At 40.0% G+C, this 20,540-nt stretch overlaps 3 protein-coding genes across 4 annotated transcripts in view; all 3 read right to left on the minus strand.

Annotated features, from left to right (window-relative positions):
• Nucleotides 1–2,088: 2,088 nt before the first annotated feature.
• On the minus strand, nt 2,089–4,455 carry LOC134629702 (toll-like receptor 2). The gene has a single exon (XM_065471040.1). The coding sequence runs from the start codon at nt 4,450–4,452 to the stop codon at nt 2,089–2,091; it is 2,364 nt and encodes a 787-aa protein (XP_065327112.1). The 5' UTR covers nt 4,453–4,455.
• A 3,975-nt stretch (nt 4,456–8,430) lies between these two features.
• Nucleotides 8,431–11,715, minus strand: LOC134629053 (toll-like receptor 2). The gene is made up of 2 exons (XM_063475959.1): nt 11,581–11,715; nt 8,431–10,674 (listed from the first exon to the last, which is right to left on the minus strand). The coding sequence occupies exon 2, from the start codon at nt 10,653–10,655 to the stop codon at nt 8,712–8,714; it is 1,944 nt and encodes a 647-aa protein (XP_063332029.1). The 5' UTR covers nt 10,656–10,674; nt 11,581–11,715; the 3' UTR covers nt 8,431–8,711.
• A 2,794-nt stretch (nt 11,716–14,509) lies between these two features.
• Nucleotides 14,510–20,540, minus strand: part of tmem131l (transmembrane 131 like) — a 31,270-nt gene continuing 25,239 nt past the window's right edge. For both annotated transcript variants that reach the window (XM_063475958.1, XM_063475957.1), the window contains exons 26-34: nt 20,300–20,412; nt 19,949–20,115; nt 19,639–19,845; nt 19,332–19,410; nt 18,946–19,055; nt 18,691–18,817; nt 18,185–18,255; nt 17,900–18,033; nt 14,510–14,909 (exon numbers count right to left, since the gene is read on the minus strand). In XM_063475958.1, coding sequence (XP_063332028.1) covers nt 14,610–14,909; nt 17,900–18,033; nt 18,185–18,255; nt 18,691–18,817; nt 18,946–19,055; nt 19,332–19,410; nt 19,639–19,845; nt 19,949–20,115; nt 20,300–20,412 — 1,308 coding nt within the window. In that variant the 3' untranslated portion in view covers nt 14,510–14,609. The remainder of the gene's footprint in view (nt 14,910–17,899; nt 18,034–18,184; nt 18,256–18,690; nt 18,818–18,945; nt 19,056–19,331; nt 19,411–19,638; nt 19,846–19,948; nt 20,116–20,299; nt 20,413–20,540) is intronic.

Here is a 20,540-nt window from a genome sequence, read left to right on the forward strand (position 1 = left end):
CGGGGGGTCCTGTGGGGGGTGCTCCGGGAGTATGGGGTGACTGGCCCATTGCTAGGGGCCATTCAGTCCTTATACGACCGTTGCAAGAGCTTGGTCCACATAGCCTGCAATAAGTCGGAATTGTTCCTGGTGGGTGATGGGCTTCGCCAGGGCTGCCCTTTGTCACCGATTCTGTTCATAATTTTTATGGACAGAAATTTCTAGGCGCAGCCAAGTGGCGGAAGGCTTTCACTTTGGTGGTCTCAAGATCTCATCTCTGCTTTTCGCAGATGATGTGGTTCTGTTGGCTTCATTAGGTGATGGCCTCCAGCTCACCTTGGAACAGTTCGCAGCCGCGTGTGAAGCAGTGGGAATTAGAATCAGCACCTCCAAATCTGAGGCCTGAGGTCCTTAGCCGGAAAAGGGTGGAGTGCCCACTCCGGGTCAGGGACGAGACCCTGCCCCAAGTGGAGGAGTTTAAGTATCTCGGGGTCTTGTTCGCGAGTGATGGGAGAAGGGAGCGGGAGATCGAGAGACGGATTGGTGCAGCTGTTGCAGTGATGCGGATGCTGTACCGGTCTGTTGTGGTGAAGAGAGAGCTGAGTGTAAAAGTGAAGCTCTCAATTTACTGGTCGATCTACGCCCCTACCCTCACCTATGATCACGAGCTGTGGGTAGTGACCGAAAGAACGAGATTGCGAATACAAGCGGTGGAAATGGGCTTCCTCCGAAGGGTGGCTGGCCTCTCCCTTAGAGATAGGGTGAGAAGTTCGGCCATTCGGGAGGGGCTCAGAATAGAGCCGCTGCTCCTCCACATCGAAAGGAGCCAGTTGAGTTGGTTCGGCTGGCCTGGGAACGCCTTGGTGTTCCCCCGGATAAGCTGGAGGAGGTGGCGGACCTCTGTAACACTTATCACCTGGTCAGAATTAAGGTAGGAGACGAATGGAGAACAACGTTCAACACCCTTTTGGACATTTTGAGTATCTGGTTATGCCGATTTGTTTGACCAATGCCCCTGCAGTGTTTCAGGCCCCGATCAACTATGTGCTACGAGATTTCAATAATCACTTTGTGTTTGTGTATCTAGATGATATCCTGATCTTCTCTAAGTGTCTACAGGAGCACTAGAAACATGTCCGTCTGGTCCTCCAGCTCCTCTCGAAAAACTGTTCCTATGTGAAAGGAGAAAAATGTGTTTCTGTTAGTGCTGTAAGCATTAATCTTGTTAAAATTATGTTAACACCATAACCGCATTATGCGGATCGCCCCACGCACGGGGCGATCCGCGATAATTTGCTAACGGAGATTTGCTGCGTTAAAGCGGTTATGGCGTTAACGTCATTTTAACGAGATTAACGCTGTCAGCACTAGTTTCTGTGTCTCTTTTGGGATTCATTGTGGGAAGAGAGCAACTGCAAGCAGACCCTGTAAAAGTAAAGGCTGTGGTCGACTGGCCCGTACCCTCAGACAGGAGACATCTGAAAAGGTTTCTGGGTTTTACCAACTTCTATTACAGGTTTATTCGTGGTTTCAATAGAGTTGCGTCGCTACTAATCAGTTTAACCTCTCCCAAGCACCCATTTCAGTGGAACTCTGCAAACAAATTCAGACAGCTCTCCACTACATCCACATTCTCACTCAACCTGATTTAAGTAAACAGTTCCTAGTGGAAGTGGACACCTCAGATTCAAGTGTGGGAGCAGTCCTCACCCAACAAGACATGGAAATATTCGTCCATGTGTTTTTTTCTCTCATTAACTCTCTCCTGCAGAGAGAAACTAAAAAAAAAGGAAACCCAAATTGTGTATTCAGTCATCAAATTCCTTTTTTAGTACATTTATATGGCGAGTCATACAGAAGGACTTTCAAATATTTTTAGAAAATATTTTTGCAAATTCGGATTAACAAAATCTCACATATTATTATTTTAATGGTTAATTGTAGGGATTAATTGAAGAAAGTAAATATAAAAAAAAATGATATAAATTTTATTATATTTATTTACTTATAATAATACCTGATTTCAGCGTAAAGTCAGGGACATTTTAGCTTTCAGAAAATGTCAATATAAAAGTGAGTGTAAATTAAAAATGTGATATATACATGTTTTTATAGATTGTTTGTATTGTAAATTTCAGGTGTTTCGATCGCTGTTCTCAGACTTTGCCAGAACGCTGGGATCTGATCTTCATCATCAGGCCACTCCAGGTAAGTCCTGGAGTTCATCACTTTCCGCAGCCTGATGAACTTTTTGGGGATGTTATTTTTGTCAATGGGCTCCAGTAGAATCAGCACAACTGCGTCATCGTTTTGATCAAACAATCTAAAATGGGTGTAGTCAAGCTCGTACTTGCACCACTCGCTTCTGACAAAGTTCTGGGAGAGGACGAAGAGCGTTCTGTGACTCTTCTCTATAGCGTCCATGATGTTGTCTACGATCCATCCTCCAGGAACAAAGTCTCTCTTGTGGAGGCAGAGTCGGAGGGGCGGTTCCGACTGCTCCAGGGCCGGGATCAGGTGCGCCTCCACCCAGCCTGAGTCCATTTCACTGTAGGACACAAAGGCATCGTACTGGAGCACTCCCTTCTTCAACTTTGGCTTTCTCTTTGCTTTTAGCCATGCCCAGGTCATCTTCATGTACCACACAACGCTGAACTTATAACACAGACCTGCAATGAGCACACACAGCACCAGGATGCCTAAGCAGAGCAAAGAAATCGATAAAGCTGTGTGGCACTCAAACACTGATGGCTTCACGTCTGATACTCTCTCCCCCCTCACTGCATCGGGAGAGTCACAGGTGTAAGACTTTAAGTCGCCTCTAACTACAGTTTTGTGGTTCATCAAGTCATTTGTCACGAAACCTACAAAGTCACATGAACAGACGTAAGGGTTGCCAGCAGCTTCCAGGACCCTCAGGCTCTGGTAATCATGCAGGTTTTTACTGCTGAATTTGGCCAAGTTGTTGTCTTGAATGGAGAGAACTGCGAGGCTGACATATAGATGGCCGTCAGGGAGATTTCCAAGCTTGTTGCCAGAGATGTACAGCTCTTTGAGAAGCGGCAACTCAATGTTAAAGACAGTCAGTTTATTTCTGGATAAATCAAGGATCTGTAGGCTCTGTGGTAGGCAGGATGTCACCTCAGGAAGAGAAGTTGACGAAAGGTTTAAGAACTTGAGACTTGTTGGCCAGGAACAAGTCAAAGGCATGCTGCCAAATGAGTTTCCACTCATGTCGAGGTTTTCCAGCTTTTCTAGTTTAGTGAAGAGTTCACTGTTGATTAAAAACAAACGATTTCTGCTGATGTTGAGTGTGTGGAGATTTAGAAGGACATCCTCTTTTCCATAACACATCATTTCCATAAATGCACGATCCGCGACTGTGTTGTCACTGATGTCGAAAAACTCCAGGTTTGTGAAATGAATAGTGGATTGGCAAGGAATGGCAAACACCTTGGAGTTTATCACAGATGCCCTTCTTACTACAGTCAGTATATTTTGCATAAAACTGAGTTCAGGAAAACGGTAGAACCAAACAATATCAATGTTTCTGAGAAAAATGACCTCCAAGCCTTTCAGGTTTATGTCAACAAGAAAGACTTCCTCTTCATCTTCAAAGAACTGTGAATTTTCAATGGCAACACTGGTGAGTTCAGAGCCCGACAAAAAATTTGCAAGTTGTACACAAGCTGACACAGACATGTTCACATTTTTAAAACTAAGAGCTGTAGCACCACGCTTGATGACCACATGAACTGGGAACATTTGCAAACTTTTGTTGAACTGTGTGTCAGTGAATGTCACTGTTGTGTTTGGATGAACAACGTCTAACAATATAGCTAGTACTACTCTTAAATCTCTCTGAAATACTCCATTGAGACTAAGTGTTACATGGCTAATGGGTCCAATTTGTCTCAAACTTCCGTTTTCATAGACTTGCAGATCATTTCCTTCAAAAACAAGTTCCTCAAGACCAAAAAGGCCAGAAAAATCCCTTTTACTGACAGACTGAAGGAAAGGTCCTCCAAAATGGAGGGTCTTCAAGCTCCTCAGTGGCAGGAAAAGGTTTCCCTGACCAAGTGTTGAATATTTGTTTCCCAAAAGATTCAAGTAGTGGAGAGAAATCAGGTTCTGAAACCAACCAGAAGACAAAGTCTCCAACTGGTTTGAGGACAAGTCCAGTTTCTCCAAATGAATCAGTGGGTGAAATGCGTCTTCATGGATGGTTTTGATTCTGTTGTTATTCACGAACAAAGCCCTCAAAGCGGCATATGAAAGAAAGTCATCTTTCATTATCGTCTCCAGTGCGTTTAAAGAGAGATCGAGCTCAGTGATGAGTTTTGAAGCGGCTGCAGGGACTTCTCGAAGGTTTTGGCTCGAGCAGTCGCAGGATGTTTGTTCACAGTGGTGACACTGTTGACTGGTGAGTGACGAGCACTGAGATACTAACAGGACAAACACGAGAAACTTCATGACTTATTCTCTTGAGTGCCTGCAAAACACAAACAAAGAAAATCAAGCTCAGAGCTTTTCTTTCAGGTGCTGGTGTGACACAATCTAATGATAAAAACAGCCATGCTAACAGCTTTGGAGCACAGCTGGAGGCTGTCATGGCTTGTTTTCAACTCAGTCCAGTAGTCCACTTTAATAAGTGGTAGAATATGAGATTCACATTATAGATGTGTTCTGTCGACATCTGTAGCAACTCTGTGATGCTGTCATATCAAAATCTCTGAGGAATGTTTACCCTGTCTTTACAAAATCTTTAATCTTTGCATTTTAAAAAAAAGAAAAGAATGGAATTTGTAAATATTCTTGAAAATGAATTTAATCTGAATTTGTTTGATATTTTTATTTGTTTGTCATTGCATTGTTTAAACTTATTTAGAGGTGGCAAAAGTACAGACTTTCTTTACTTAAGCAGAAGTACTGATACAGGTGTTAAAACATACTCCAGTAAAAGTTAAAGTACTGAAGCAACGTTTTTTCTCAAAAGTGAAAAAGCACAGTAAAACTAAAAAGTAGCTCCTTTAAGGACAATTCTACGAGCCATTTTTGTACAAAAGTAGCTATATTAATATATTTAACCTCCTAAGACCCGAACTCCTCCATGACATTCATTTTTAATTTCTCTTTGATATTTGGGCTGATTGGGACCTGATGAATGTAAAAACAAAGAATACCCGATTTTTTTTTTTTTTTTTTTTACCAAATTTTTGTTTCTGAGAAAAATGAGAGCCACATATGAGGATATTTGTCTAAAATTTTGATAGCACAGTGGCAGTATAACATCCTCGTATGTGGATATCAGGCCCTTGTAGAGCAAAATTTAGTATTTTGGTCTAAACAACCCAAAATGTGATGTCCACATATGTGGATGCCAGGTCCTAGAAGGTTAAAAAATAATATGAATACATGAGCATATAAATGTTATTCAAATCTAAATTGTAATTGTAATGGATGTACTCAGCTTGAATCTGTTATCTAGGACAGAAGCAGTGAAAATAACTATTTTCTGTTCCCTACATTGTAGAGGCTGACTTTGCTTCCACACCTAAACAGTAAAGTGAGCACAGTCAAGGGTTACAGTGGGATTCAGCAGATGGGGGAACCATAAGATCTGTGTAGTTGATCAGCACAGGGAAAAGAATCACAACTCACAATAATTTTAAATATGAGCTTCAGAGAAGTTTCTTTATATACAGGCTGTGATCAGCAGACCTTCTGCTCTTTGTGGATTTCCACAAGTGAATTCAACAAGATGTCAACGGATGTTTCACAGATGTCTTTGCTTAGCTCCATTTCCTCCACTGACACTATACACTTTATACCTATTTTTATACTAGACGGTATACAATTGATATAAAGTCAGAATTCAATGAATGTATCTAAGCATAATCAGCTTAAATGCAAATTGATCTCTGCAACACTAGATTTGCAGTTTATCAAGCGTCACTGAGCAGTCCTTACCTTTAAACCTAACCTCTCCGCTCCTGTCCTCTTACATCTTTCTCCATCTCTGAGTGAAGTTAGCTCTTTTTCTTTTCTCTGCCTGTGAAATACAGCAGCTGGACCTTTAGCTAGCAACACACAGTGAGACAAACTGAACACAGACAGTTTGTGTGTTTGCTGATGTTTGTTGAGCTGATAGAAATGGTGCACTTCTGCCACTTAAAAAAACCCTCGTTCCCCTTTTTCTTCCTCGCTAGCTATTTTTTGACTTCGTTACTTCCCACCTCTTAAATTGACTGATCTAAAAACAGGTTTAAGTGGGTTTAGAAGAAAAATGAAGAAAAAATAACTCGATAAATCTTGCTGTGTTGCTCACAGGTGAAATGTCCCATCCTCCTTCTGCACAGCCACGACACTGACTGATTTGTAAGTGCCCTGCACTACTTCTCCTGTTTGTCACTAAATTATTTCTTCATGCCTCACACTGGTCCTGTCATATTCAGAAGTAGAGACAGAGAAATAGAGTGACAGTTTCCCTGCAGGGATTAGAGATAAGAAGAACAGAAGCTAGGTATTAGTTTCTCTGGTGTCTCATTTCTTTCATATATTTTGTCGAGCAGTTGAATAAAATGTGTTTATGTTCAAGTGCCCGAGAAAAATGACAATTGTAAAATATTCAAAAAACATAAAGGGAAGAAAAAGACAAAAGGTGCAGTTAGGCTCAAGTCAAAAAGACTTTAGTCCATCCTGTGTGAGAATGAGTATGAAAGAGTGTGACTGTAGCACTTGTTCACTGTGTTAGATTGAGGGACTAAAGTTAAATAAACCGCAAGTAATCCAAAATAAATCTGTGTCAGCGCCACCTTTCAGCCAACCTCAGCCCTCCTGTGATCAAATAAAGAAAATGAATTTTATAATCACACTAACAAACAGCATTCATTGTTGTTTGGTGACAATCACTTGCTGAAGTTTTAAAAATAGTTATGTAACAGTAAAATCAATATGGACTTGGGAGGTTGCTTATTTTGACCAAGATTGCAACATATTAAGAGCAGAGAATCTGACACATGTCAGCATTTAGACAACGGGAAATTCAAGTTCTACTTTTTTTCTGCATGATGGGAAAGTTTTAATGTGGACTTCCACAAAAAAGTTGTTGTGGTCAGTAAAAGCAGAGCACTGCTGTGGAAAGATGCCATTAGGGAAATACAGCTTCAACCACAAAAACTGCTTATTAACCTTTAGAATGGTTTGACTGGACTGCACTTAAACTCTGCTGCTATGTTTTAGGTGTGGTACGTCTTTCCAGATGTGCAAGATGTCAATTCCATATGCACTGATGCATCCACATAGTGTCAGAGATGCAGAGTTTTGCACTGGGAATAATACGAAAGCTGGATAGTCTCTCATCTTCAGTGGAGAGGACAGAGGATCCAAGTTTTTCAAAAAGAATTGCAAATTTTGTTTCGTCTTACGACAGAACAGCTTTCCATTTTGCCTCAGTTCATATTAATTAAAAATAAAAACAAAATAATGGTTTGTGGCATTTGCAAATCACTGCATTCTGCTTATATTTACATTTGACATGCTTTTCAGCTACTGAAGACAAACTGAAGGCAGAGACTCACAACCAGTAAGGAGCTGATGGTAGCTTGCACCAAAGGTGAAGCAGAGCAAATGGTGATGTCAACGGGTTCTACCCTTCCAGCAATTACTGACTGAAAACTTTCATACAAGTATTAAAAACAATCTTTATTATAACAAAAATTATATTTTTTTCAATTTCTTTTGAAAATGGGCAATTTGGATAAAAATGACTGTAATTCTTAATCAGTTAAAGTGATACTTTTATTCAAGCCTTGAATTAAAGCTGAAACTCTACACTTGCCTTATTTGATTTTAAATCCATTGTGGTGGTGCACAGAGGCAAAATTACAACACAAAATGTGTCATTGCCCAAAAATCTTGTGCAACTGATTATATAATCACTTTTGTTTGGGTTTTTCACATATACATAAATTGTCTCAGTTACAGGTTTTGGTACTTATCATAACTTTGAAACATTCCAGTGAACAAAAACAAAAAGATCATTTTGCCTTTTTTAATCTTTATTGCATATATAACAAAAATGACCTGTAATAGACCACTCACTTATCTTTCATTAGTTTTTATGTAAACCTCCACTAGAGTACATGCATTCATGGAGGGGAAAAAAACTTAAAAAGAAAGAAAAGAGCAATTCCTGAAACCATTCAAACTAAATTAGCACAATACTGAAAGATATATGAGTAATGTGCAGCTCCAACCCAAATTATGTACAAAAAGCTAAGCTTTTTTTAGCACATTTATATGACAAGTTAAGAGAAAGATTTTAAAAGGAGTTCAGAAATACAAGGGCAAGTTTTAAAAAATTCCAACATTATCCGTATACACCCTTCTGTACTTTGTTTTTACTGTCAAATGAAGGGAATTCTTGAGAAAATTGAGTTTTTAAAAAAAGATTGACCAACTTACATTCAAAATAGGCTATGCTGTCTTTGATAATACTCTTAAAATATCATACTAAAATATAATAATCTTAAAATTAATTTGTAGCGTAAAGTCACTGACATTGTAGCGCTTAGAAAATGTAAAATATGTGTTTGTACAATCAAAATTGTAAGTATAAACCCTTTTATAGATTGTCTTTATTATCAATTTCAGATGTTTTAATCGCTGTTCTCAGACTTTGCCAGAACGCTGGAATCTGATCTTCATCGTGAGGCGACTCCAGGTATGTCCTAGAGTTCATCACTTTCCGCAGCCTGATTTTGACAAAGTTCTGTCAGAACGGCAGTTCCGACTGCTCGACTGCTGGGATCACATTTGCCTCCACCCAGGTCACCTTCGTTTAACCCCACAATGCTGAACTTATAACACAGACCTGCAATGAGCACACACAGCACCAGGATGCCTAAGCAGAGCAAAGAAATCGATAAAGCTGTGTGGCACTCAAACACTGACAGCTTTACGTCTGATACTCTCTCCCCCCTCACTGCATCGGGAGAGTCACAGATGTAAGACTTTAAGTCATGTCTAACTACAGTTTTGTGGTTCATCAAGTCATTTGTCACGAAACCTACAAAGTCACATGAACAGACGTAAGGGTTGCCAGCAGCTTCCAGGACCTTCAGGCTCTGGTAATCATGCAGGTTTTTACTGCTGAATTTGGTCAAGTTGTTGTCTTGAATGGAGAGAACTGCGAGGCTGAGGTATAAATGCCCGTCAGGGAGATTTCCAAGCTTGTTGCCAGAGATGTACAGCTCTTTGAGAAGCGGCAATTCAATGTTAAAGACAGTCAGTTTATTTCTGGATAAATCAAGGATCTGTAGGCTCTGTGGTAGGCAGGATGTCACCTCAGGAAGAGAAGTTGATGAAAGGTTTAAGAACTTGAGACTTGCTGGCCAGGAACAAGTCAAAGGCATGCTGCCAAATGAGTTTCCACTCATGTCGAGGTTTTCCATCTTTTCTAGTTTAGTGAAAAGCTCGCTGTTGATTGAAGACAAAATATTTTTGCTGATGTTGAGTGTGCGGAGATTTAGAAGGACACCAATGCCATAACACATCATTTCCATAAGTGTAAAATCTCCGATTATGTTGTCACTGATGTCCAAAAACTCCAAATCTGAGAAATGAATAGTGGATTGGCAAGGAATGACAAACAACTTGGAGTTTATCACAGATGCCCTTCTTACTACAGTCAGTATATTTTGCATGAAATGGAGTTCAGGAACACGGTAGAACATGTTAACATCAATGTTTTTGAAGACGATGACATCCAAGCTGGTCAGGTTTATGTCAACAAGAAGGACTTTCTCTTCATTTTCAAAGAATTGTGAATCTTCAACAGCAAAAAAAGTCAGATCAGAGCCTGAAAACATATTCATAAGCTGTACACAAGCTGACACAGATATGTTCACGTTTTTAAAACTAAGAGCTGTAGCACCACGCTCGATGGCCACATGAAGTGGGAACATTTGCAAACTTTTGTTGAACTGTGTGTCAGTGAATGTCACTGTTGTGTTTGGATGAACAATGTCTAATAATATAGCTTGTACTACTGCTAAATCTCTCTGAAATACTCCATTAAGACTGAGTGTTACATGGCTCATGGGTCCAATTTGTCTCAGACTTCCATTTTCATAGACTTGCAGATCATTTCCTTCAAAAACAAGTTCCTCAAGACCAAAAAGGCCAGAAAAATCCCTTTTACTGACAGACTGAAGGAAAGGTCCTCCAAAATGGAGGGTCTTCAAGCTCCTCAGTGGCAGGAAAAGGTTTCCCTGACCAAGTGTTGAATATTTGTTTCCCAAAAGATTCAAGTAGTGGAGAGAAATCAGGTTCTGAAACCAACCAGAAGACAAAGTCTCCAACTGGTTTGAGGACAAGTCCAGTTTCTCCAAATGAATCAGTGGGTGAAATGCGTCTTCATGGATGGTTTTGATTCTGTTGTTATTCACGAACAAAGCCCTCAAAGCGGCATATGAAAGAAAGTCATCTTTCATTATCGTCTCCAGTGCGTTTAAAGAGAGATCGAGCTCAGTGATGAGTTTTGAAGCGGCTGCAGGGACTTCTCGAAGGTTTTGGCTCGAGCAGTCGCAGGATGTTTGTTCACAGTGGTGACACTGTTGACTGGTGAGTGACGAGCACTGAGATACTAACAGGACAAACACGAGAAACTTCATGACTTATTCTCTTGAGTGCCTGCAAAACACAAACAAACACAAAATCAAACTCAGAGCTTTTCTTTCAGGTGCTGGTGTGACACAATCTAATGATAAAAACAGCCATGCGAACAGCTTTGGAGCACAGCTGGAGGCTTCATGCTAATGTCATAAAGTAACGTGGTGGGGAAATTACCGTTTGACTGTTTGAGTGATCATCAAATGAACTCTAATGCAAATGCGTGGACTAATTTTAGCAGACATCCTAAACAAGCACAGAACACACACATATATATTTATATCCATATGGAGAGAGGAATGTTTGTAATATTACAACATCGTCAATCTGTACATAAACAACAAAGAATGTTGAAAATTTCGCTGTCTTACTCACAGATGAAATGTCCCGTCCTCCTGCTGCACAGTCAGGACACTGACTAATGTGAAAGTGTCCTTTACCACTTCTCTTATTTGTGGCTCAGTTATTTCCTTATCTCATACATTCATCCTGTCACATTAGGAAGTGGAGATCCAGAAATAAAGCAACAGACATCTGAGTACAGTGAACTTACTACCATGTTTAAGAAACCAGGTTCAGATGATTTGAGCTTTGTGCCATTTTGCATTATCCTGCTGGAAGCAGCCATTGAAAATGGGTACGCTGTGATTAAGCGATGCTTGATGTACTAATGGGCCCAAAGTGCGGCAAGAATTTTTTTACATTTCATTTCAGACTTTTTGTTTTTAATTCAGTTTAACTTTAGTTGCCAGAGTGGGGTTTCTCGTTTTAGCTTCGTCTTTATTGTTTGAAAATGTTTAGTTTTTAATAATTTAAATGTTATTTGTAGGTAGTTTGTTTGGAGAGGATATGTGAGAGGTAAGATTTAGGAAATCAGTGCAGACATTACAATTGAAACACAAAAGTTTTCGAAATTTGATGACTCACAGTCTTAGAGATTCCGAGTCTCAATAAACACCTTCATCACTGCCTCATCAGGTGAGCTACGTCCACACTAGCCCGGATAGGTCTGAAAACGCTCCGCGTCCACACTAGCGTTTTCAGTCGTTTTCACAGAGTTCCGCGTCCACATTGAAACGGCAAAAAGCGCTTACGTTCCAGTCCTGCGCATGCGCAAAAGCGAGTGAGAATTAAAGAATTTGAAGGAAAGCTATCTGGAGCATGTACAGACTGATATTAATCTTTTTTAGGGTTGTCAAAATTGAGAGCAATCAAGACAACTGCTGTATAATGCCCTCCGCTATCTTTGTTTAATTGGTCACAGGACTACGTCACATGACTAAAATGCGTCATCGTTTTAGAAAGTCTGTCCACACTGCGACGGAGAAATGTATGCGTTTCAAACGCTGCGTTTTTCCTTGGGGAAAACGCCGTCTCAGTGTGGACGGGAGGCCAAAACGGAGAGAAAACGATGCGTTAGTGTGGACGTAGCCTTAGCTTTCCAAGTTCACAGAAATTTTTCACCTAGTCTATTTTTTATTTGTTTTTGTTTTTAGTTTTGATTATTTATAACACCCCTGCCTCTAACCCTGGCATCAGGGGTCAAGACATTTTCATCCAGAGAACTGAACTGACTGAGTAGTTTCTGTTTTTCGGACCATTCTCTGTAAACACTAGAGATTTTTTCCCCCAGTCTGATGCACACTGTGAACCTGAGTACCTTGTGCATGTATGTATGTGTAAATGCATTTAGTCGTTGCCATATGATTGGCTGCATTGAGCTAACTTGTATGTGAACAGAAAAGGAATGTGTATCATTACGGTGATAATATAAATGTTATATTATTATACTTTATATACATTATACTTTAGGTTGCCACATTATAACCAGCGTATGCATTTATGTGTGTGATGGTCAGTGCCACAATGCTGAGTTTAGAGTATCATACATTTCCACCTAGGTCTAAATGGAAGATTGGATACAGATTGGGCTGTTTTTCATAAATAACACCTGATAAAGTTAAATAAAGCACAGGTAATCCACCTTAAAATGGGTAAATCTGTGTCAGCGCCATCTTTTAACCAACCTCGGACAGGTTTCAGGCCTCCTGTGATAAAATAAAGAAAATGAATTTTATAATCACACTAACAAACAGCATTGTTGTTTGGTGAAAGGTGATATTGGCTATGATAAAAGAATGAAATAAAATGTAATTTAAGTATCACCAAATATAAATGGGGACATACAATGTTTGTGTATTTGGCAATGACTTACTGAAGTTTTAAAAATAGTTATGAGAGAGTTAGAGACCGGGAAATCCCGTTCCTTTTTTTTCTGCATGATGGGAAAGGTTTATGTGGACTTCCACAAAAAAATTGTTGTGCTCAGTAAGATTACAGCAGCAAAGATGCCGTTCTCCAGGCCCGCTGAAGTTACTCTAACTGTATTACGTGTTTGTGCATGTCCATTTTTGGTGTTAGATTGTATATTTTGTTTAGTTTTGTTAATATTTCCAGTGTAGTGGATTAAACATCTACATATTTACAACATATTTAGAAATTTTACAATGCACCATCAGAGTTTTAATAAATAAAACTCTAACATAGAAGTGTTTAAGTGCTTAAATGTACGTTTTACACCTTCTCAACTTTTTCAGATTTAAGGTATATACACACACAGGCACACGACTTTAGATCCTCCTAATATCCATGTAGTCTGAGGGATCTCAGAAGTCTGCATACACCTAGGAGTTGGATCATATCGAGGTCGAATCATAAATCATAAAATGGGTCAAACACATTTTTGATTTGATTTTTCCTGGGTGTTTATGAAAAGGAAAGAAATTGCTAGTTTATGTCATGAGCCACTTGGATATTTTATATACATATCTATCTATCTATCTATATCTATATCTTTCTCTCTATATATATACATACATACCTATCTATATATATATATATATATATATATGTATACATATATAGAGAGAGATAGGCACACGTATATATTTAGTGAGTGTGGTGTATGTGCATGTACATGTCTATTCTTATATAAAGTACTTACATCGTAAGTAATAGAAATTTATTACTTGCCTATTTCCACAACACATACTGTGTATTCATGTACATAGAACCTCAGCTACCATTGTATATAGTGTATTATCTGATTTATTTTATATTTCTTGACTTTATATTCTGGTACACAATTTGTATTCTTCTGCTATATGTACCTGAGCTGAGGTAACACACAAATTTCCCTGCCGCGGGATCAATAAAGTCTTATCTTATTCACTGTGTGACAATTTACCTCAAACATACAATGTGGTCTTTTTAGTTTCACAAAAACCTGACCTTTGACCTTGAGGATCAAAATCACCAATACACAAACTCATCCCAGATATTTGGTAGAAGAATCTCTGGTATCGTTTGAAAAGCCTACACCACCTCATTCGAGTTCACAAAGTTGGGTGCCTGTGCTGACCAACATCCACTGGCCAGGTGGGTTGATGACAATTCCCCCCCACACCCACAAATCTGCCCAAGCTAACGTGGAGCTGCCTGCTATGGTGACTTGCGGTGAAAAAGGAAGCAGCCAAAAGTAGGTTTTAGTTAAAATATTTTCTGCGTTTAAGAATCAAAACAGCTCAGCTGAGTAAAACTCATTATTTGTAGCCAGGGGCAGAAAAGTGATTCAAATGATTGAAAGTTGGAGGAAAAAAAAAAAAAAAAAAAAAAGGAAAATGAAGTAAACAAGTCAATTAAAAAACAAGACGCATGAAGTTCAAGTACAAAACTTTTTTTTTTAATTTTCTATGATCAAAACTGCAAAACAGCTAGAAAAATATACAACAAATGCTTAACCTTTCACAACATATAACATCTGAAAATGGGAACATAAAAGAAAAACAATATTCACATTTTCCCCATCAATGATAAAAGAACATTTTTTTTTTAAATTTCCTTTTCTTGACTTATAAGTTTCCAATTATAGTTAAGCTCTGCTGTATTTACTTGTTTTAAACATCTCCACAGTAGCCGGAGTCGTTGGAGAGCTGCGAGTTGGAGCTGCGGTTGGATGAAGAGTTCCATATGTCCAAGTTCATGTGTGGGCCGAAAGGGTTGAAGCTGGAGTACTGCAGCGGTCCGCAGGCCCCCACTGGCTCCCGACTAAAGGGGGAGTGAGGCGGGGTGATGGGGGACACCGGGGCCGATCGCTCAGGTTGGAAGTGGCTCGGGTAGGGCTCGCTCTGGGGTGTCCAGATGGATCCAAACAGGCTGGACATGGGGGAGAGACTGCGGGTACCCGAGAAGTATGGCTGTGGGGGTGGAAGAGAGGAAAAACGTTGTCAGGAGGGGTCGACAGTTTCTGACCTCACCTTTCACTGCACTCTGATACCATCTGTTCCCCACAGTGACGACCTGGCTGCAGTTTGTCTCTCCTTTTCAGCAAAAACAAAATGACCTTTCCAGTTCAGCAAAGATGGCAACACTTCCCCTCATCTTTATGAGTTCTGTGATAATCTTCTTCTCTTCTACACTGTCTTACAAATATACCTCAAAGAATTTGAGTAAGTTTCTCAGATCTAGCTGAAGTGTTACTGAACCAAAGTGAGTCACACGAGGGTCATAGAAATGCTCAGATGTATACAATACTGTTAACATCTGTATAAACTTATTTTTCCATTGATGCAGCAGATGTTTACGCAATGACACTTCAGTATATATCAATAAAGACGTGGTTTAACGACCATTAGAATCGTATCTGGATTTTTCCAAGGGGAGCTGCATAGGCAGAGGCCACCCAGTTATTTTGATCTATAAGCAGCCTGAAATATGAGTCACCACTCAGTTCAGGAAAGTGCTTTGAGGTTTACTTCTAATAGGCTTTCAAGGGGTAAAGAGTTAATGTTTCCTTTTCTTTTTGTAGCCAACTCTTCCCAACCTGCTTCACAGGCCTGGCCTGACAAATAAATGGTTGTGCAGGATGCTGGATTAAAACAAACAACAACAAAAGGCCAAAAGACTTTGTGTTAATCGTGTTGCTCATTTCTGCCACACAGACTGGACTGGTGGAAATAAACCAGCTGCTGTAGCAGCATGCCTCTTTTTCTTCTTTTAACTCTCTGGTGTCCTATCCGGGGTATTTGACTCCACACATCTATATGACAGAGCAATACCCCCCCGGTCCTCTTTTTACCCTCGGTGAAGACGCACGTGACTCAGTCTCCTGTACTCTTCCGTCTTCAAGATGAACTTCCCTTTCTCTTATCCAGCCTGTTAGCTTGCATGTGAGCCTGTCTGTTTAGACTGGTTTATGGGAAACATGTATGTTCCTCTGTAGAATGCAACTATGACTAAAACTTAACAAGAACCTAAAGAAAGATGTGAACTGGGTTTTAATTTGAAAGGAGCTAAATTTGTCGTCTGTCACTGTGTGTTCTTTTATGTCAGGATTAAATCAAAGCGTCACGCCCTCCGTGTTAGCGTAGCTACACGAAACGGAGAGACTACAAACAGAAGAGAAGCTGATTCTATCCTAAATACAGTAACATACTCTTTAACCCAGATTCCCTGCTTCCTTACTTCTGCACAGAGCTGATTACTTTCTGAAAATGATCAGAAGTCAGAACACAGAGGTGTAATTACACTGATCCAATCGACACACATCCAGCTTACATCTCGAACAGGGACATCAAACTCGTTTTACACTGTGGGCCACATACAGCCAGACCAGTGAAACTGCACAAGTGTGTAAAATTACAGCTTTGGTAGCTCATAGCCCAGACTGTCCTGTAATTATAACATAACTGTTTCATTAATTCATCTAAAATGTATTTTTCCCCCTCTCTAACAAAACAAAAAAAACCTAAACAAAAAACAAAGTAGTAGAAAGTGGAAAATCATAATTGTTTACTTATTAGATATTTATTCCTTTGGTGTAGTGTGAATGTCAATGGGGGAAGATGGTTCTTTATCAATAGGAAAAGCTGTAAAACTTCAGAAAATACAGCTAAAAGCTCAAAATCTGTGCACTTTTCTAAAGCTGTCCAGTGGGCTGGCTTGAAGTCTTTGCTGGGTTGATTCTGATCCCCACGGCTTATGTTTGACACCACTGAACTAAGGTTCGAAGTTTAAACTGGAGCCGCAACTGGGTTTAATCACCCATCACACATTTATTTAAAGAGTAATCTTAACAGATGTATCAGCATCTTAACCATCTCCAGCCTATCAGAGATAAAACGGTGTGTTTGTTTATACCTACAGCGCGACGATGTCTCTGCAGTACTGTAAGGCTAACTACACCACCCAGTTGTGCTAGAAAACTTCACTGTGTTGCTTTATGCATCCAATTTACAGAAGTGCAACTGTGTATTTGCTTTAGGGGACTGAAACCCTTCATGTGTCATCTTTACATGGTTTATTTATAGGCCTCGCGGCTGGTTTAGTTGCTGCAGTTCAGTTATTGCTGTAGTTGCAGTGGCTGCTCTGGTTGCAGAAGCTGCCATATCATCTTTACTGTGTATTCTGTTAGTATAACACTTTGAGTTACTCCCACCCCTTATAAACATGTAATCAGAATAATGTAAATATGAAGATATGATAGTGAGTAAACAAAAAGTCGCTTTACAAGGTGCAGAAAAAATGATAAATCTTCTTTTTTTTTTCTTTTTTTTTTTAAGAAAAAACTTCCAATCTGTTCCCCTTGACTGACTGCAGCTGAAGTCATTGATTTCAGGTAATTTTACTGTCATTTGTTTGCACCACCACGATGAATCATGAAGTAGTGTTTTGACTCTGGTTATTGAAACTAAGGAAATGTTCTCTAAAGGAAATTTAGAGAACCTGCGTGCTATAAAAATATCAACATTTTTCCCCAGTGTATAGAAAATATGTCACAAAAGGAATCATTAAGACAGACTGCTGTCATATATAACATAATGGACATAAAATAATATCTCCAAGTACAATTAGTGTGAGTAATTGTAACAGCCACTGGAAGTGGTACAAAAATACAATTACCGATAAAAACCACCATTCTTTGAAGCAAAAGATGTATTCATAGTAACATCTGCACTTTGAAACAGAATATCTGCAAATAAACTGATTACTGACTTCTCAGACTATCACAGGCATGATGGAAAATAAAAGTCCTACAGTGCTACTATTAAATTAAAAACAAAACTTAATTGGTGAATTTTTTCTTTGCTGCCCTCGACCAGATGCTTTCTCCCTAAATTGGCACCGAGTCATGAAAACTTTAAGAACCCCGCGTTAACCATCTGACTTGAGTATTATGAGGCGTCACCTTGCTGCCCACACAGGCTGCTGTGTCCCAGGTTGAGGGCGATTCCTGAGGCTGCTCGTCACTCCAGATGGTCTGATTGCTGTGCATGTTCTGGCCCTCCTGACTGTGAAAACCACTTGTAAAAGTTCCATTACCTGCAAAATGATAACAAACAACAACTCAGACTTGAACCAGCAGTGACGTTTAGCCTTTGCATTATTTGTTGGTTCCAGTATTATATAGCTGATCTTCTACAAAGCAATGGGAACACATAACCGGTTCAAAGTGCTTATCATGAGCTCGTACCTATGTAGCCGTTTTCCGGATGGTAGTTATAGGAACTGTTACAGTGGCTGCTGGCACTATTCCAACGTAACCTGCAGGAGAGGAGGAGTCAAAGAAGCCGAAACACTAATCTACAGAGAAGCAAATATGCAGTGCAGCAGCAAAGGGAAGATATTCAAGCATGTGCTTACTCAGTTAGGGATGCTGTTTATAGAGAAGGTCTGAGGAACACCAAACTTTTGAGATGAATATGCAGATTATCCACAGGTGGAAAGCCGCTTTATGTTCACATTTGTAAAGTTATTTCCAATTCTACTAAAGATTTTCAATAACTGTTAATCTGGATTATCGTTTTTAATCACTTCATGAATCTAAGAGTCTGTTATGGACACTAAATTTGTTTTAGACTCCACTAACTCCAGCCCTCTCTTTGGTGCCGTCATAAAGACCCACGCAGACAGTTCATTTACTGGAACTGAGTGAAGCACCACTAACCAAGTGCTTCCATAACGTCTTCAAATACTCACCCGCGGTATGACGCGGTGGTTGGTGGTATATAGCGCATTGCTTCGGTGGTGTTGTATCTGAACTCACTGGTGAGGGGGATGGGTGGAGCTGACCATGTATCTTCAGGCAGATACTGACCTGTCACATCTGTGAGGAGAGGACATGATAACGATTACGAAAACGGACGCGATGCACAACCGTTGTTGAAGACAAGTTTACTGCACATTTTGCCTTTTCAAAAAGTGTGCCTTTACTATAAATGATTAAGCCTTTACCCGTGTTCTGGTCCATTCCTGCAGCAACAGCAGCAGCAAAGCTTGAGGTGAAGCTGGGCACTGTGGACTCTGGGCTTTGGCATGGGTCTTTATGGTACAGGCTGTTCATGCTGAACAGAGGAAAAGCAAAAGTTACGACTTACACTGCGTCTGAATAAACCACAAGATAACCTAAATCCAGCTCTTGGCATTACAAACTGTACAAATCCTATGAAAGCACAGTAAAAAAAAAAAAAACACATGAATGACCATCTCTGACAAAGTCATTGGAATACAAATTACAGACTGATAAATTTGTATTTGTTTAAGTTGGCAAAAAAAAAAGATTAAAAAAAGAAAGAAAGAAATTTTATATTTATACTAATCAGAACCAGTTCTTGTGGTACCTTTTAGTCTTATAGTTGGCATTAATGGGCTGGTAGCTGTCAACCTCTTTTGGGTACACACTGTACTGCATGGAGTCCCCTGGAAAAACAAACAAACTGACTAATGTTAAAAAGTGGCAAACTACAGTTCTCATCTATTATAAGAAGACTTTTCCTGACTACTTTCCTACATTACACACATTAACTCAACGGCTGAAAAAGTGTGAGGCTGGCTGCAGAGACAGTAACACTATAAACCCAAACAAAGCAGCACTGCAACAATAATTTGAGTTGGTTTTCTTTTCAAGAGAAGGTAAGCGTCTCGTACTTTTTCTAGATGAGGTAGTGGAGCGGTGTGTCCGGGCACTGGCGTCCTTGTCTCCCTCCATGCTGCTGGTGCTGCTACAGCTGCCCCAGCTCCCTCTGCTGGCCCTCACGCTGCCCGATGAGCTGCCTGAGTCTGAGCCTGATTCGCACACGCTGCCCACACGCCGCTCTGGAGTACACTTCTTCCGAGTGCGAGCAGGACACACACCTGGCAGGAACAAAGCCCAGCGAAATGAGAATCGACTTTCCTCACCAAAGTAGCTTCATTTAAGGGAAGCTCGGTAATGGCCGAGTTAGTTATTTGTGCCCACCGTTCTGTTTGAGTGGGCTCTCAGCAGTCTGCACAGGCTTCAGTGCTTCTGTCTTGAAGCTGTTGGTGGAGCGGTTCCTGCTGTGGGTTCCACTGACAAAGTCCACAGTTTTCCAATCAGGTTCCTTTTCCCTCTCTGGTGTTACTTGCATATTGTGCTCGGGAGCGCTACAACAGTAATTTGGAGACAAATCAACAACAAAAACCCCCAAAACAACACATTATATATATTTATATTATTGGGTTTAACTGAGAGCCTCTGCTTGTTTTTAAATTAAACGTCAAAGATATGTCTTAAGGTATCTTTCATCATGAGCATGAGTGTTGCTTTGGTTAAGTACGTGTGTATTACCTGGAGACATTTTCAGTCTTCCTGCGGCTCCTCTTTCCCTTATTATTCCCTGCTGCAGTGCCAGACTCTGTGCTCTGTGCTTTCTTTTTCTGTCCTTTGCAGTCATCTCTCAGCTAGATGGGGTAAACAAACAGGGATGACAGTTGTTGTTTTTTTTCTATAGAAATCTCTTTGATGATAAAAGTCAAAGGAGAAATGAATTTTTTATTGTAATTAAACAGAAATGCAGCAGTCTAACAAA

This window comes from Pelmatolapia mariae, linkage group LG6 (genome assembly GCF_036321145.2).
Source record: "Pelmatolapia mariae isolate MD_Pm_ZW linkage group LG6, Pm_UMD_F_2, whole genome shotgun sequence".
NCBI lineage: Eukaryota > Metazoa > Chordata > Actinopteri > Cichliformes > Cichlidae > Pelmatolapia > Pelmatolapia mariae.

Bases quoted from the DNA above. Each gene is read 5' to 3' on its own strand.
- LOC134629053 (XM_063475959.1), bottom strand. From the start codon at position 10,655: ATGAAGTTTCTCGTGTTTGTCCTGTTAGTATCTCAGTGCTCGTCACTC.
- LOC134629702 (XM_065471040.1), bottom strand. From the start codon at position 4,452: ATGAAGTTTCTCGTGTTTGTCCTGTTAGTATCTCAGTGCTCGTCACTC.